General features: G+C 43.7%; 1 protein-coding gene across 1 annotated transcript in view; it reads left to right on the top strand.

Annotated features, from left to right (window-relative positions):
- The first annotated feature begins 461 nt into the window (after nt 1-461).
- The window catches only part of LOC135112467 (uncharacterized), a 36,214-nt gene continuing 17,899 nt past the window's right edge, over nt 462-18,776 (top strand). The window contains exons 1-3 of the mRNA XM_064026913.1: nt 462-624; nt 16,986-17,110; nt 17,203-17,322. Coding sequence (XP_063882983.1) covers nt 17,012-17,110; nt 17,203-17,322 — 219 coding nt within the window. The 5' untranslated portion in view covers nt 462-624; nt 16,986-17,011. The remainder of the gene's footprint in view (nt 625-16,985; nt 17,111-17,202; nt 17,323-18,776) is intronic.

Genomic DNA, 18,776 nt, shown 5'->3' with positions numbered 1-18,776 from the left:
AATGAGGATGAGAGTGTGAAACATGCAATCTTGATGAGGCGCATATATATATGTATATATATATATATATATATATATATATATATATATATATATATATATATATATATATATATATATATATATATATATATATATACTCGTATATACATACATACATATATATATATATATATATATATATATATATATATATATATATATATATATATATATATATATATATATATATATACATATATAAAATCTTTTCACTTCTTTTCATTGATGATTGTAATTTAGGGTCATTGGGAGAAAATTTTGAATAATCGTGAGTTGAATAGAGATGATGATAGAGAGATGTTGATATTCAGTCATTCCTCGCACGCCTGACCTTGTCAGAGGCACGTCAGCTGCTATCTCCATCACCTTTCTGCCAGCTTCCACTTGAATACACACTCCTGATCTCTTAAGTATATTTTTTTGTGAAAAAGAGTGTTCTACTGAGGAAGCTCAGGTCTCATTCACGTGTGTTTTACTTATTTACTCGTGTGTGTGGTAAGGTGTTGTGTGGACCTTCACCTCCTGGCCGTTGTGGCCGCTCTTCTTCCCCAACCACCCCCTCCAACTCCGCTCAAGCTGTAGGTAAAATATCATGTTACTCTTCCATCATGACCAACGCTTCTCTTTCCCCTCCTGCTGCCGTTACTCCATTTCCATATACCAATTTTTCTCATTATTCAAGGATAATTTTCATTCCACTTGTGTGCCCCGCATTCATTGATCTTTTTCCCCGGTATTGTATATCTGACCCCACTTGATTTGCCCCCATAGTTTATTTATATGTTTGACTTGTCTCTTAATGAAGGTGTGTTTTGGTGATAGGTATTGGTGTACTTGGTGTTTTGTTTCAGTGAATAATTGATGTTATGATTAAAAAACTTGTGAGGAACAAAGCTAGTATAATTCTTCTACTCCCTCTCGCGAATCTGATTGGGTGTTTGCTGATTTTTCTCTTTGTTGATTTAGTGATTCAATTCAGTTATACTTACGATTTATTATTTTTTTTCCTTTCTTCCATTTTCCCAACAATTCTGTCATACCTAAGTCAACCTTGGTAAATAATATGAGTTAGATGCAGGTGACCCGGCGCGTAACAGTCACGAAAACGCTACGCAGACGGCGCATGCGTCTAAACAGACCTACAAATGCATTACTACAGCATCATGACATAGCTAATAGTCATAGCCTTGCCTCTTATCCTCGGTGATCAGTTCCTGCAACAGGTGGTCCCAATGACAATATCATGTTATCCTGGTTATCCAGGGGAGCAACCACAAGGATCTCTTCCATCGTTGTTTTTTGGTCGCCTAGTCTTTTTTCCTTTTTTTGCAGGTGAGATTTGTATTTCACTAACATTGTCTGGGTATTGCCACCGCCAATCTTCCTTGATGTCTGCCCACTCACTGTAACACCAAGGAAAGGAAATAGCTCTCCACACGCTAGCCACACACAGCTAACCTGGGGGACTGGTTTCACAACACAGGCACACAGACACAGGCACACAGATTCACGCCCCTTCTATAGACAACTAAATTGAAAATCATGAAATATACATGTACGTGTGACCTTTGGCGCTCTCGGGCAGCCTCGGCCAGCTTGTTGGCCTTCCCCGCCCCTAGTGATAGCGACCTTAGTTTTTTTTTTTTCTGTTTTCAACTCTTAGCTTTTAGTTTTAGGCTCGCCCTGGTGGAATTGTTGTACTTGTGAATACATTTAGCGAGTGAGTGGTGACACATAATGAACAATGTGTGCTCCAGTGCAAACGTACAAACGCAACTACCTCCTACGTCGCAGGCGAGGATCAGGTTACCCGCCGCCCAACGTGATAAAGTGCCTTAAGACCCTGAAACTATTTCGGAACCGCGGGTCGAGGGGAGGGAAACATGTGCGTCCCATCAAGGTTGTGACCTCAAGTGCCAGAGTTGACCGCAGGGTGGGAAAGAAGGAATACAGGCACATTGAAGTACCTCGTATTTGGTACAGTCTCCCCTCCCTCCCCTTATTCGATGCAACATCTTTAGCCAACAAGATGGACGAATTAATCGTGACGGTGAGTTCTACTTGTGCAGACATTGTGGCGGTTACTGAGGCGTGGCAGATTGTTCCTGAGGTGTGCACAATGCAGGACTACCAGCTCTACCATCACCTGAGGTCAGGACGCAGGGGGTGGGGGAGTGGCCGTTTTCTGCCGCTCTACCCTCAGCCCCTCACACCTCCCTGTCGATATTCCGGCCGGTGTAGAGGCCCTGTGGGTGAGAGTCACGACCCCCTGCCATCCCAGCAACATGGCCTCCATCATCGTGTGCGTCGTGTACCACCCCCCACGAGCCACCACAGCACAGTTACTCACCGCTCACATCATCGATACTGCTGATGCCCTGAGGGTGAAGTATCCTGTCGCCAAACTGGTCATCTGTGGGGACTTTAACAGATTAGATATCAATGATATCCTACACCAGCTACACCTCACCCAGGTCGTGGACTTACCCACCCACCAGCAAGCCATCCTCGACCTTATACTGACAGACCTGGGCCAGTAGTACTCGCCCCCCAAACCGCTGCCTCCCATGGGACGGAGCACCCACCTCTCCATACTGTGGACACCCACACCCACCACCTCAACCCCCCGGTCAGCTGTCACCAGGACCCACCGCCCCATGCCTGACTCAGCCATGAGGGAGTTTGGGCAGTGGGTGACACAACACCCGTGGACCGAGGTGCTGGATGTGGAGGACGTCCACTTAAAATGGCAAAATTACGTCGCCACCACCACAGAAGCCTTCCACCGCTACTTCCCAACCAAGAGCGTCTCAACGCACCCGTCTGACGCTCCCTGGATGACACCCCGCATTAAAAGATTCATGCGTCAGCGGACCTGGGCGTTCCACTCCTGCCCGGTTCTATACAGGAAACTAAGAAACAGAGTAATCAGGGAGATTAAGGCTGCAAAGGCAAACTATTACCCAGACAAGATACACCACCTCAAGCTGACCAACAACAGACAGTGGTACGCTAAGATCAAAGCTTTGTGTGGCCTACAAAAGCACACTTCGTCTCTTCCTTGCACCTCACACCTTCCTGCTACTCTCGCGTCTCAGGAGATGAACGATCACTTTGCTGCTATCTGTCAAACCTTTCCTCCCCTCCACACCACTCTGCTTCCTGCCTATCTTCCGGCCCCCTCTCATCCCCCCAGTGTCCAGGCGGTTGATGTTTTTAAGAGAATACTCAAATTCAAACCAAGATCCACCACTCCCACTGACCTCCCTATAAAAATTTACAAGGAATTTGCTGTAGAGCTAGCAACACCGCTATGCTCCATAATAAACGCTTCACTCTCCCAACACTCCTGCCCCGAGGACTGGAAGACATCTTACGTCATCCCCATCCCCAAAACCTCCAGTCCACAGTCACTCAATGACCTCAGGCCAGTCTCTATCACCCCCATCCCTAGCCTTATTTGTGAAGATTTTGTATATGACTGGGCCTACACCAAAATCTGTAATACCGTGGATATCAGACAGTTTGGAAATATTAAAGCCACCTCCACCTCCCATTACCTGACCAGCTTCCTTGAATTCATCCACAGCCACCTGGACAAGCGAAACACCTCTCTAGCTGTTGCTTTTGTGGACTTCAAAAAGGCTTTTGATCTTGTTGATCACACTGTTGTCAACAGCAAGGCAGTGAGTCTGGGTCTCCCTCCTAACCTGATAGCGTGGCTAGCCGACTTCCTCACAGGGAGGCGTCAGGCCGTTCGCTGTCAGGGCTCTGTCTCTACTTTCCAACAGCTGACATGTGGGGTCCCCCAGGGGACCAAGATGGGTCCTCTATGCTTCCTCCTCCTCATTAAAGACGCCATCACTGACACCCCCCATCGCTGGAAGTATGTGGACGACTGCACCGTGGGCGTCCCAGTTTCCACCAAGAACCCGGACTACTCGCCACTGCAAGCGATTCTGGAGCGGCTGCAGACGTGGACGGAGGAGAGCAGGATGACCATCAACCACAGCAAAACTGTGGTGATGCATTTCTGTACCTCCTCTGTACCAGTGCCCCCTCTCCAGCTCTCAGTGGGCCCTCACCCCCTCCAGGTGGTCCGATGTGCCAAGCTCCTCGGAGTCACGGTGGACGACCAGCTGACCTGGAAGCAGCAAGTCGCCAGCGCCATAAGATCAGCTACCTACAGGCTGTACATGCTGCGCAGACTCAGGTCGCTGGGGACGCCGACAGATGAGTTAAGGGGGGTGTATCTTACCTTCATCCTCCCCAATCTCATGTACGCCTCCCCAGCGTGGTCCTCCTCCCTCACACAAACTCAACAGCTACAGTTGGAGAGTGTGCAGAAAAGGGCGTGCAGGGTCATCCTTGGCCCTGCATACACCACCTATGAAGAAGCCCTGAACATCCTGAGCCTGTCCAGACTATCCACCAGGTACCGTGAGGCTCTGGAGAAGTTTGGAAGGGGACTTCTGAATCATCCACGTCTCAGAAACATGCTGCCGCCTGACGCGCCTCGCCCGGCCCGTGCCACCAGACACCACAACAAGATAACGCCCCTAAAGGCGCCGCGTACGGACCGGTACAGACTCAGTGCGATTCCCACCATGGTGCGAGCCATCAATCAACAGTCCCTTCTAGATTTGACTTACCTTTAGGATTAATGTCAAGTATTTCCTCACCCCCAATGAACATTTTCAGTTTGTTGACTGCCTAAAGAATAAACCGTTTATTATTATTATTATTATTTTTTTTTTTTTTTACACACACACACGGCCCGTGCCACCAGACACCACAACAAGATAACGCCCCTAAAGGCGCCGCGCACGGACCGGTACAGACTCAGTGCGATTCCCACCATGGTGCGAGCCATCAATCAATAGTCCCTTCTAGATTAGACTTACCTTTAGGATTAATGTTAAGTATCTCCCCACCCCCTATGTACATTTTCAGTTTGTTAACTGCCTAAATAATAAACCGTTTATTATTATTATTATTATTATTATTATTATTATTATTATTATTATTATTATTTGCATATTAACATATCACACATGAACACATGTAATAAACATTTGACACTTAACCCTGTCATTACATACCATTAAACACATTACCACCAGCACATGTACAGCAAGCACCGTCACCAAACCAGCAAACTGCACTGCCACACACACCTGTGACACCATCCCTCCGCCAGTCCACGTAAGCGTAAACATAGCCATCGATCGCTCCACCACTCCACGTAGGCGTAAGCACAGCCACCGCTCCACAGCTCCAACCCTCAGCTCTCCACCTTTCGCTGTCTGCCCACATCACCCTGGGTCAAGTGAAAGGTTTCCCAGCACCTTAGCCTTTTCCATGTTAACTATGACGTGGGCGGAGTCTTCCTAACCGACTCCCCCTTATACACTACAATGATTCAAGTAACACAAGCATTATTACACAGAAAAAAACAAAAACAAATACAATACAATAAACATGATACTGAATAATCATAAATACATAACAAAGAACCATAAATACATAGTCAAGAACATTATAATTTCATAAAATATGATACCAATGACCTGTAACAATTATTCTAAACGCTTAAATTATTCTTAAGTACAGTCTCAAACAATAAAGAGACTCCTCCTTAATTCAGCAATAGTCCTTAATCCTAGAACTTAACCGAAACGATCATCAGTTAAGGGAAGAGTGGTGAACTAGCAGTAACAGTAGGGATGGTCTGCAACCTCAGCTCACACAATAGCACTAAGGTATACGGAAGGTTGTGACGGCCATAGGTCCGTTGCGATGCTGTCATGATGTCGTCACGGACCAATAATCGTGACCAGTTGTCACGACTGCACCAAAAATTATATTCTTGTAACTGTCATGACGACTACCTTGAATGTGTGACGGGAACTTAGAGCAAATCCCCTGCGACAGCGCTGTGAATGCGGCAAACTTGCTGCGACACCACTGCGAATCCGTTGCGAAGCCAGCGACAGCGCTGCGACAACGCTGCAATGGTGCTGCTACACTGGTGCGAACGTGATGTGATTTCCATCCGTGACGACTTCGCTGCGAATGCTATGAACAGAGGAAAAAACATTCGCCTGGCGAATGTGCTGTGACTCAGCCCGCTCTAGTGACTGCTGCGAGTAAGTTGCGAACACACGGCATTCCGCTATAAACGAGTCGCAGCGGAATCGCAACGCGTCCCATAATCAAATTCGCCAATGTGTGAAAGAGGCTTTGCTAAATTAGCATCATTGCTGGTGGTAGCGGCGATGTCGGCGGCGGGAGCGAGCTCCTTCCATTGACATTAATACATTACTCTACTCCGCGATACAACGTTTCTGCGGCTTGTTGTGGCCTATCTTTGTGTCATTTTAAAGTTTCCTGTGTTATACTACGATCTGGAGGTAAAGTGACCCCAAGCATTACACGCTAATTAAATATAAAACTTTCTTCTTTCTTACACATTAAAAAAAAAAAAAAATCTACCGTCTCCTTATATTCCTGCAGCATTTTTAACACTGTAATTAAAATTTCTAAAACTAAAAAAAAAAAAAAAAAGACACCCATAAGTATGCACGAATATTAAATATGCAAATATCAAGGAAACAAATTTACTCTGCCCCAATAAGAAATTTTTGAGAGATCCGATCAGGCGTTCTCTGGCTTACCTACGTGAAATGTTTACTTCGTGAAGGATTGAACGTATAAGAAGACATGGAAATCTGCAGGGTGGTATCATCAGCGTAGGAGTGGACAGGACAAGAAGTTTGGTTTAGAAGATCAATGATGAATAATAGGAAGAGAGTGGCTGGCTGTACAGAACCATGAGGAACACCATTGTTAATAGATTTAGAAGAACAGTGACTCAACGCTATCGCCCTCAAACAGTGGTTTTAATTTCTAAACAATTTTTCCCATTTCAAGAGCTGTAAGTCAGCCAACCACAGAGAATATAAAAGAATCTGTATTAAGTCTATTTTCAATCTATTTTTCAATGTCTATTCCACGGTTACTATTATTTCTTTTTCTCTGGTTCCCTCACTCTTGCAGTTGTTTGTCCAAATGACAACATTCCAAAGGGTCGTGCGTTGTTATGCAGTTCCTGGATTTTGTTAGTCAAGTACTCTTCAGTGATTGGTAGCAATAAGGAAAAAAGTATATTTTCCGGTTTTAATAAAATCAACAAAGTCACCTCACGGTGACACAGTCCATCTGCAGTCTCTCGGAAGAGACAGGCGGAAGAATACGAACGAGAGGCAGCATACACCGCTGCCTCTCCCAGGGGTAGTGGAGTGAAGAGACTGGTGGTGGTACACGGGCTGTCTCTAGCTGCATATAGAACACCTCTCAGGTTCAGAAGGACCGGGAGCCACACCTCCTTGGGTCTCTGAGTGTAGAGAGGGTCTTCCGTGGATTACCAGGATCGAGAATAACATCAGCCAGTGTGTATGGAGTGAGGCCTCCATGCCGTTTCTGCCCACTGAAATGCCAGTCCCATAAAAGGGTCAAAGCAGTGATAAAAAATTGATAAATAAGTGTCTTGAAACCTCCCTCTTGAAGGAATTCGAGTCATAGGAAGTTGGAAATACAGAAGCAGGCAGGGAGTTCCAGAGTTTACCAGAGAAAGGGATGAATGATTGAGAATACTGGTTTACTCTCGCGTTAGAGAGGTGGACAGAACAGGGGTGAGAGGAAGAAGAATGTCTTGTGCAGCGGGGCCGCGGGAGGAGAGGAGGCATGCAGTTAGCAAGATCAGAAGAGCAGTTAGCATGAAAATAGCGGTAGAAGACAGCTAGAGATGCAACATTGCGGCGGTGAGAGAGAGGCTGAAGACAGTCAGTTGGAGGAGAGGAGTTGATGAGACGAAAAGCTTTTGATTCCACCCTGTCTAGAGGAGCAGTATGAGTGGAACCCCCCCAGACATGTGAAACATACTCCATACATGGACGGATAAGGCCCTTGTACAGAGTTAGCAGCTGGGGGGGGTGAGAAAAACTGGCGGAGACGTCTCAGAACTCCTAACTTCATAGAAACTGTTTTAGCTAGAGATGAGATGTGAAGTTTCCAGTTCAGATTATAAATAAAGGACAGACCGAGGATGTTCAGTGTAGAAGAGGGGGACAGTTGAGTGTCATTGAAGAAGAGGGGATAGTTGTCTGGAAGGTTGTGTCGAGTTGATAGATGGACGAATTGAGTTTTTGAGGCATTGAACAATACCAAGTTTACTGAGCCCCAATCAGAAATTTTAGAAAGATCAGAAGTCAAGCGTTCTGTGGCTTCCCTGCGTGATATGTTTACCTCCTGAAGGGTTGGACGTCTATGAAAAGATGTGGAAAAGTGCAGGGTGGTATCATCAGCGTAGGAGTGGATAGGACAAGAAGTTTGGTTTAGAAGATCATCAATGAATAGTAAGAAGAGAGTGGGTGACAGGACAGAACCCTGAGGAACACCATTGTTAATAGATTTAGGAGAAGAACAGTGACCGTCTAACACAACAGCAATAGAACGGTCAGAAAGGAAACTTGAGATGAAGTTACAGAGAGAAGGATAGAAGCCGTAGGAGGGTCGTTTGGAAATCAAAGCTTTGTACCAGACTCTATCAAAAGCTTTTGATGTGTCCAAGGCAACAGCAAAAGTTTTACCAGAAATCTCTAAAAGAGGATGACCAAGACTGGGTAAAGAAAGCCAGAAGATCACCGGTAAAGCGGCCTTGACAGAACCCATACTGGCGATCAGATAGAAGGTTGTGAAGTGATAGATGTTTAAGAATCTTCCTGTTGAGGATAGATTCAAAAACTTTAGATAGGCAGGAAATTAAAGCAATGGGACAGTAGTATGAGGGATTAGAACGGTCACCCTTTTTAGGAACTGGTTGAATGTAGGCAAACTTCCAGCAAGAAGGAAAGGTAAATGTTGACAGACAGAGCTGAAAGAGTTTGACTAGGCAAGGTGCAAGCACGGAGGCACAGTTTCGGAGAACAATAGAAGGGACCCCATCAGGTCCATAAGCCTTCCGAGGGTTTAGGCCAGCGAGGGCATGGAAAACATCATTGCGAAGAATTTTCATAGGTGGCATGGAGTAGTCAGAGGGTGGAGTAGAGGGAGGAACAAACCCAGAATCGTCCAAGGTAGAGTTTTTAGCAAAGGTTTGAGCGAAGAGTTCAGCTTTAGAAATAGATGTGATAGTAGTGGTGCCATCTGGTTGAAATAGAGGAGGGAAAGAAGAAGAAGCAAAGTTGTTGGAGATATTTTTGGCTAGATGCAAGAAATCACGAGATCTTGAAAGGTTTTGACATTTTCTGTTAATGAAGGAGTTTTTGGCTAGTTGGAAAACTGACTTGGCATGGTTCCGGGCAGAAATATAAAGTGCATGAGATTCTGGTAATGGAAGGCTTAAGTACCTTTAGTGGGCCACATCTCTATCATGTATAGCACGAGAACAAGCTGTGTTAAATCAAGGTTTAGAAGGTTTAGGACGAGAAAAAGAATGAGGAATGTATGCCTCCATGCTAGACACTATCACCTCTGTTATGCGCTCAGCACACAAAGACGGGTCTCTGACACGGAAGCAGTAATCATTCCAAGGAAAATCAGCAAAATACCTCCTCAGGTCCCCCCAACTAGCAGAGACAAAACGCCAGAGGCACCTTCGCTTACAGGAATCCTGAGGAGGGATTGCAGCGATAGGACAAGATAAAGATATGAGATTGTGATCGGAGGAGCTCAACGGAGAAGAAAGGTTGACGTCATAAGCAGAAGGATTAGAGGTCAGGAAAAGGTCAAGAATGTTGGGCGTATCTCCAAGACGGTCAGGAATACGAGTAGGGTGTTGCACCAATTGCTCTAGGTCGTGGAGGATAGCAAAGTTGTAGGCTAGTTCACCAGGATGGTCAGTGAAGGGAGAGGAAAGCCAAAGCTGGTGGTGAACATTGAAGTCTCCAAGAATGGAGATCTCTGCAAAAGGGAAGAGGGTCAGAATGTGCTCCACTTTCGAAGTTAAGTAATCAAAGAATTTCTTATAGTCAGAGGAGTTAGGTGAGAGGTATACAGCGCAGATAAATTTAGTATAAGAGTGACTCTGTAGTCGTAGCCAGATGGTGAAAAACTCGGAAGATTCAAGAGCGTGGGCACGGGAGCAGGTTAAGTCATTGCGCACATAAACGCAGCATCCAGCTTTGGATCGAAAATGAGGATAGAGAAAGTAGGAGGGAACAGAAAAGGGGCTACTGTCAGTTGCCTCAGACACCTGAGTTTCAGTGAGGAAAAGAAGATGAGGTTTAGAAGAGGAGAGCTGGTGTTCTACAGATTGAAAATTAGATCTTAGACCGCGAATGTTGCAGAAGTTAATGAAGAAAAAGTTGAGGGGGGTGTCAAGACACTTAGGGTCGTCGACAGAAAGGTAGTCCGACCTGGGGACATTTATGGTCCGCTCCCCGGATGGGGACTCCGAGGCTGGTGTAGGAGTCGCCATGATGATTTTAAAATAATCGTTCTGATGGAATAGATGATGCAGGTGTGCACAGATATCTATTTACCATCTCTTTTAGTTTAAGGAACAGCGTGGCGTGCTCTCTCCAGCATGTCAGAGGATCATTTTCTCCAGAGATGTATGGTTCTTCTAGGTATCTTTATTCGTTCAATGTATGGGCCTGTCAATGGTTGCGTCAATACCAGAACAATTTTCTCAATCTTGGCAGCAAAACAACTCCAAAGGGATTTCTTTTTTCCTTGAACCACAGTGATGTTGAGTGGTTTTGCTGCGGTGTATGATGTGCTTGCAGCGCATGGAGCATCCTCCGAACGCATTTCGTTTACTAGGCGTTCTTCTACCACTTTAATATTTGAATGCTCAGAAAATGGAACCTTTTTAAATCTTGGATTCAAAAGAGTGGCAGCTTTGAGGATGAAGGATCCCTCGATTGCAGAGAATCTTTGCTCCAGATCTTTAGTTCTCTTCTAAGAGAATTCTGGCTGTTTAATGGCTAGAATTCATGTACTCTTGGATTTCTCTCACCACTGGTATTATCTTCGAAATAGAGGTGACTTTTTCGGCTGACATTTCTTTAGTCACCTTCTCAAACGATTCCAAGACAAATATTTATGGTGTTCTGAAGGAGTACAAGCTTAGACAGACACAAGTTAGTTTTCCCCAGGTGGTAGAGAGTGTATGTCACGTGGTCATGTTGCTTGAAGTATCGTTCCATCATGTAGTATGTATCTAGTTTCTACATCCTGAATAAGTTTTTTTTGAAGGCTGCTTGCACCCGCATCAGCTTATCAGAAGCCTTCACGCTGTGATGGAAAAAAAAACAACTTACAATAGTCTTTATTTTTTCTTTTAGCTTCTGGACATCCTCAATGTTCTTAACGGAATCGTGAACAACTAGATTCATAGTGTGAGCAAAGCAAGGGGTATGGCGAATATTCATTTGCTTTATTGCTGCAATCATGTTAGCAGCATTGTAAGTCACAATTGAGTGAATTATATATCATCAAGATATATATGATATATATATATATATATATATATATATATATATATATATATATATATATATATATATATATATATATATATATATATATATATATATATATATATATATATATATATATATATATATATATATATATATATATATATATATATATGAGGAGGCAGTAGACACCTGCCGAAACGATCATTACTCCCAGTGAGGTCTAAAGCACTGTTCAAGGGGTGCACCTATTAACACACACACCCTTCACTCAAAAATTTCAAAATTATTATGGCCACTCCTACACCAGCCTCGGAGTCCCCCATCTGGGGAGCGGACCATAAATGTCCCCAGGTCGGACTGCCTTTCCGTCGACGACCCTAAGTGTCTTGACACCACCCTCTTTATTAACTTCTGCAACATTCGCGGTCTAAGATCTAATTTTCAATCTGTAGAACACCACCTCTCCTCTTCTAAACCTCATCTTCTTTTCCTCACTGAAACTCAGGTGTCTGAGGCAACTGACAGTAGCCCCTTTTCTGTTTCCTCCTACTTTCTCTATCCTCATTTTTTATCCAAAGCTGGATGCTGCGTTTATGTGCGCAATGACTTAACCTGCTCCCATGCCCACGCTCTTGAATCTTCCGAGTTTTTCACCATCTGGCTACGACTACAGAGTCACTCTCATAGTAAATTTATCTGTGCTGTATACCTCTCACCTAACTCCTCTGACTATAGGAAATTCTTTGACTACTTAACTTCCAAAGTGGAGCACATTCTGACCCTCTTCCCTTTTGCAGATATCTCCATTCTTGGAGACTTCAATGTTCACGACCAGCTTTGGCTTTCCTCTTCCTTCGCTGACCATCCTGGTGAACTAGCCTACAACTTTGCTATCCTCCATGACCTAGAGCAATTGGTGCAACACCCTATTTGTATTCCTGACCGTCTTGGAGATACGCCCAACATTCTTGACCTTTTCCTGACCTCTAATCCTTCTGCTTATGCTGTCACCCTTTCTTCTCCATTGGGCTTCTCCGATTACAATCTCATATCTTTATCTTGTCCTATCGCTCAAATCCCTCCTCAGGATCCCCCTAAGCGAAGGTGCCTCTGGCGTTTTGTCTCTGCTAGTTGGGGGGACTTGAGGAGGTATTTTGCTGATTTTCCTTGGAATGACTACTGCTTCCGTGTCAGAGACCCGTCTTTGTGTGCTGAGCGCATAACAGAGGTGATAGTGTCTGGCATGGAGGTGTACATTCCTCACTCTTTTTTCTCGTCCTAAACCTTCTAAACCTTGTTTTAACACATGATAGAGAGGTGGCCCACAAAAGGTACTTAAGCCATCAATCACCAGCATCTCATGCACTTTATATTTCTGCCCGAAACCATACCAAGTCAGTTCTCCAACTAGCCAAAAACTCCTTCATTAACAGAAAATGTCAAAACCTTTCAAGATCTCGTGATTTCTGGCATCTAGCCGAAAATATTTCCAATAACTTTGCTTTTTCTTCTTTCCCTCCTCTATTTCAACCAGATGGCACCACTGCTATCACATTTATTTCTAAAGCTGAACTCTTCGCTCAAACCTTTGCTAAAAACTCTACCTTGGACGATTCTGGGCTTGTTCCTCCCTCTCCTCCACCCTCTGACTACTTCATGCCACGTATTAAAATTCTTCGCAATGATGTTTTCCATGCCCTCGCTGGCCTAAACCCTCGGAAGGCTTATGGACCTGATGGGGTCCCTCCTATTGTTCTCCGAAACTGTGCCTCTGTGCTTGCACCTTGCCTAGTCAAACTCTTTCAGCTCTGTCTGTCAACATTTACCTTTCCTTCTTGCTGGAAGTTTGCCTACATTCAACCTGTTCCTAAAAAAAAGGGTGACCGTTCTAATCCCTCAAACTACTGTCCTATTGCTTTAATTTCCTACCTATCTAAAGTTTTTGAATCTATCCTCAACAGGGAGATTCTTAAACATCTATCACTTCAAAACCTTCTATCTGATCGCCAGTATGGGTTCTGTCAAGGCTGCTCTACTGGTGATCTTCTGGCTTTCCTTACTGAGTCTTGGTCATCCTCTTTTAGAGATTTTGGTGAAACTTTTGCTGTTGCCTTGGACATATCAAAAGCTTTTGATAGAGTCTGGCACAAAGCTTTGATTTCCAAACTACCCTCCTACGGTTTCTATCCTTCTCTCTGTAACTTCATCTCAAGTTTCCTTTCTGACCGTTCTATTGCTGCTGTGGTAGACGGTCACTGTTCTTCTCCTAAATCTATTAACAGTGGTGTTCCTCAGGGTTCTGTCCTGTCACCCACTCTCTTCTTATTATTCATTAATGATCTTCTATGCTATCACATCTTCTATGCTATCTATGCTTCACATGTCTGGGGGGTTCCACTCATACTGCTTTTCTAGACAGGGTGGAATCAAAAGCTTTTCGTCTCATCAACTCCTCTCCTCTAACTGATTGTCTTTAGCCTCTCTCTCACCGCCGCAATGTTGCATCTCTAGCTGTCTTCTACCGCTATTTTCATGCTAACTGCTCTTCTGATCTTGCTAACTGCATGCCTCCCCTCCTTCCACGGCCTCACTGCACAAGACTTTCTTCTTTCTCTCACCCCTATTCTGTCCACCTCTCTAACGCAAGAGTTAACCAGTATTCTCAATCATTCATCCCTTTCTCTGGTAAACTCTGGAACTCCCTGCCAGCTTCTGTATTTCCACCTTCCTATGACTTGAATTCCTTCAAGAGGGAGGTTTCAAGACACTTATTCATCAATTTTTGACTACTGCTTTGACCCTTTTATGGGACTGGCATTTCAGTGGGCATATTTTTTTATTGGATTTTTGTAACCCTTGGCCAGTGTCTTTCCTACATAAAAGAAAAAAAAAAAGGTGAATTGATATCACACAGACGAAGCAGTCTCAAGGAAGAGAATATTAACATGATTCTCTTCTTCAACAAAAACGTCTAAGACTGTGAATACTTTAAGCATGTCTGACCTGTATCTAAAGGAAAACTACTTTGTGATATTTTATCTGTGATATGGAAGTATTTATAAATTTATGTGCTTTAATTTATTTTAAGATGCTAGGACATTACTTTTCTGTGATATTGATTGTGACAAGGAAGTTATTGTATATGCAATGTACATATTTTCTATAAATTCCTTGCTATTTCACCATGAATTTGAGGCAGTGTTACTACTTTATATATTCTGAAATGCAACGAGGAAACAATTTTATCTTAATTTCCTGTTGCTTTCCATTTCATTATTATGCAGTATTTATGGAAATATAAATGTATTATGTAGGAAACATTATGAAATACTTTATGTTTACGAACAAACATATTGTACCCTATTATCTGCCTATATCAAATTACCTGGGCTTCCTTATTTCTTTCCATGAAATAAACGTTTTTTTTTTCCTTAACAATGCATTTTTAAAATGCGTTTTATTAGCATTATCATGAGTTAGTAACTTACAATAACAGTGTTGAAATGCCATAATGCATTGTGAATATAGTAAGTATATCTATGTCGGTCTTCCGGTACTCGTATGTGATATTATTCATCAATAAATAATATAAACCCAAGCACGTACATTATTAAGATAATCCTTTCTGAGATAAAAGGAGAGTAAACACCAACTAAACTGTGCATTCATCCACTATCCAATATCCATTCCATCCCAGAGCCTAGGTCTCTCAGGACCGGGAGTTGATAATAATCTCTGCCAGTATTCTCGATGAGTCCTGGAAACGCTGAGCAACGTGGTACTCACCACGCGCGCTCTACACGATTCCCCACAGAACCGATTGTGGAACCGGCTCTGCCTGGTAACCGTCTGAGCAGCACGCTGGCACTCACCCTGCGCGCTGGCGGTTTCAAGACTCAGGCCCCGCACGCTCTACACGATTCTCTGTGGAACCGGTTCCTGAACCGGTTCCAACGGATCCGCCTAACGCAAGTAATCGATTACGTGAATACTTAAGTTATCGCTTTCTGCCCACCACTAATGAGCAAGTCGCCGGTCGTGCACTACCATTTATATATACCCTGTCATGATGTCACAGGACATCTACCAGTCATATAACGCATATGGCAACACTAAATCGGTGCACACTATTGGCCACCATGAACGAAATATTTTCATATCATTCATGCAATTTCTTTGAATACTGAATGAAGGGACGCTATTTATGTAACATTCCTTTACACTCCATTTCGTTCACTTGTAGATAACATTTGCAAAACTTCATGAATAATATTCATGATTACATATTTTAAACACTGCATAACTGTTTGTGATTTGTACCTCACGAGTATCAGCCATCATTACTCACGAGGAACCGTTAAGGCGGAACCAGCTCCAAGATTCGGAACCGATTCCAAGCAAGGCCTAGCGAAACCGTCTTAACCGATTTCGTAACTTGTTCCCGCCCAGCCCTATTCCACAGTCACTACCCAGCACTTCGATGGAGTAGGCATACTGAGACGTGCCCTAATATTTGACGGAGACAAGGGTAGGATAAGATGTAGTCAAGTCAGTTGCCATAACGGATAAGTGAGTCATTATATAGACTAGGAGTCTCCACAGTAGTCTGCCAGTAAGGATAGTTGTGTAAACCACGCACTATATCCAGGAAAGTAATTCCTTGGCTGCGTGTGTCCAGGCTGAGTTCTCTTGCAGTTAGCGGTAAATGACCCTCCTGTATGTTTGTGGGCACTCTTTTTGTAGTAGTCTTCCGTGTCTCTTGTTAGTGAGCTTGTGTGCTACTGCTGGTTGAGGCATTTCAGCTGCAGAGAACCTAAGTAATAAGTCACATAGTGAACTTTACTCCCTCGTCAGGTCCTGACAAGGCATGCTGTCCAGGAGGCAGGAAATGACACTACTCGGCTTGAGGCTATAACACATCTTTGGACAGTGGGTGGATTACTGAGGAGGACAGAAGTCCAACAGGGTATTATACCTCGACCCTATACGTATTATTGTATATTAACTTTTTCCTAGACGTGGTTGTCGATTCCTTCGCAGCTGTGGGTGTTAAGTGTTGTTTTATGTATTTCCCTTGTCTGAGGGTCGGTAAAACAGTCTGGTGACCTCAACTTAGTGTGACATGGAGTTATGACTGTGGTGAAAAGGGTACAGGAGTCACAAAGGACCCTGTACACCCATGTCTGAGCCCTGCACTGAGTCCACACAGGTGGTGGCTCAGGGAAGCTAGTCCAGGTGTGGCAGATTTGTGAAGGGTCTGGGATTTGTGATTGTAACTTTTTATACATAAAATATGTCTTGAATAGATAGCTGACATGAACAAGCTTGGCTTTAAGACTTACATTTCCATATTAAGGTCTTGCTTAAGCCATCGCATTTTATTTTGACTTTTTTTTTTTATAGCAGGAAAATGTGCATTTCTTCTTGAAGTGCTCTCCTTCTTTTGCATTACAGGTGTTGCCAAGGCTTCCTTCACCACGATGTCCTCGCAGAGCAATACGACCCTTCGCCAGGTGGGAGAGGAAGAGCTGGACATTCTGAAAGAGAGACTGGCCTGCCACCTGCCTCACTCCCTCATTGTGAGTACACACCTACATGTGAGTGGATATGGAAGTATCTCTTATTTGATTTTCTCACCCTGAGCCCCAAACTCATGTAATTTTGTGTCAAGGTGTATGGCAGCGTGAGTTTGGCGTCGCACTACGGCATTCACTACCTTCATCCTACCTCCATCCTGGTGCCTGCCGACCCCCGTCCTTCCTGCCTCACCATCACTGCCTTGATCTCCAAGGTAAGTACACCGTTCATGTGATGAGAAGCCAGCGCACGTACAACCTTGCCCTACCAGCGCTGACTGCTGCGTAATGGTGAGGAAAGGCAGCTTGAGGTAACCCACCAGCTTGCAATTAAGCAAGGTTTACAAGTTAGCTCAGCAAATTATGCCAATCCGTCACATCACAAAGGTTCAGTGATCTCATGAACTTTTGTCATCTTATGTAACACCATTACTTTCAACCTCTCTCTCTCTCTCTCTCTCTCTCTCTCTCTCTCTCTCTCTCTCTCTCTCTCTCTCTCTCTCTCTCTCTCTCTCTCTCTCTCTCTCTCTCTCTCTCTCAAACTTGTTAATAGAAATAAGCAATAAAACCTACTTTCTAATGATAGTCCAGTTTCCGAACAGAGATTGGTATAATGTAATCTATGCATAGGTGGGCGTTATCACGATAAATTTGATCGCGATAACGATATCGGGCTATCGATTATCGATAATTATCTTTCCTGGATTATCGATTCATCTGTATCGCTGATACTTTGGTTCCAAACTAGCGATAAACGATAATTTGTTTTTTAGGAACATAAGCATGTTGAAATTTTTATTTTTCAAAATCAAATACAGTTATTTTACTAAAAACCGTATTTTTCATTAAGGAAGAGACAGGATAAACATTGAATTTGAAGTTTTTTTCGAGTTACAGATTTTACCAGGAAAAGGGATGAATGACTGAGAATACTAGTTAACTCTTGCATGAGAAAGCTGGACAGAGAGAAAGAAGAAAGTCATGTGCAGCGAAGCCGCAGAAGGGGAGGCATTCAGTTAGCGAGATCAGAAGAGCAGTTACCATGAAAACAGAGGTAGAAGATAGCAAGACATGTAACATTACAGCGATGAGAGAAACACTGAAGACATTTACTTGGAGGAAAGGAGTTGATCAGACGAAAAAATTTTCATCTTTCCTGTCTAAAACAGCGGTATGAGTGGAACTCCCGCAGACATGTGAATCATACTCCATACATGGACGAATAACTCCCCTGCACAGAGTTAGTAGCTGGAAGAGCGTGGAAAAAAGGCGGAGGCGGCTTAGAACGCCCAACTTCATAGAAGCTGTTTTAGGTAGAGATGAGATGTAAAGTTTGCAGTTTAGATTATTATGAGTAAAGGAGAGACCGTGGATGTTCTTTGCAGAAGAGGGGGACAGTTTGAGTGTCATTGAAGAGGAGAGGATAGTTCTCTGGAAAGTTTTGTCGAGTTGATAGATGGAGGAATTGAGTTTCTGAAGCACTGAACAACACAAAATTTCCCCTGCCTAATGAGAAATTTTAGGGAGATCAGAAGTCAGTTTCTCTGGTTTCCCTGCGTTAACTGTTTACTTTTTGAATGGTTGAACCTTTACGAAAAAAACGTGGAAAAGTGTAGGGTAGTATCATCAGCATAAGATTGGATAGGCCAAGAAATTTGATTTAGATCAT

The sequence above is a fragment of the Scylla paramamosain genome, chromosome 23 (genome assembly GCF_035594125.1).
Source record: "Scylla paramamosain isolate STU-SP2022 chromosome 23, ASM3559412v1, whole genome shotgun sequence".
Taxonomy (NCBI): domain Eukaryota; kingdom Metazoa; phylum Arthropoda; class Malacostraca; order Decapoda; family Portunidae; genus Scylla; species Scylla paramamosain.
The sequence above is the reverse complement of the archived record's forward strand: the minus strand, read 5'-3'. Positions and strand labels throughout refer to the sequence as shown.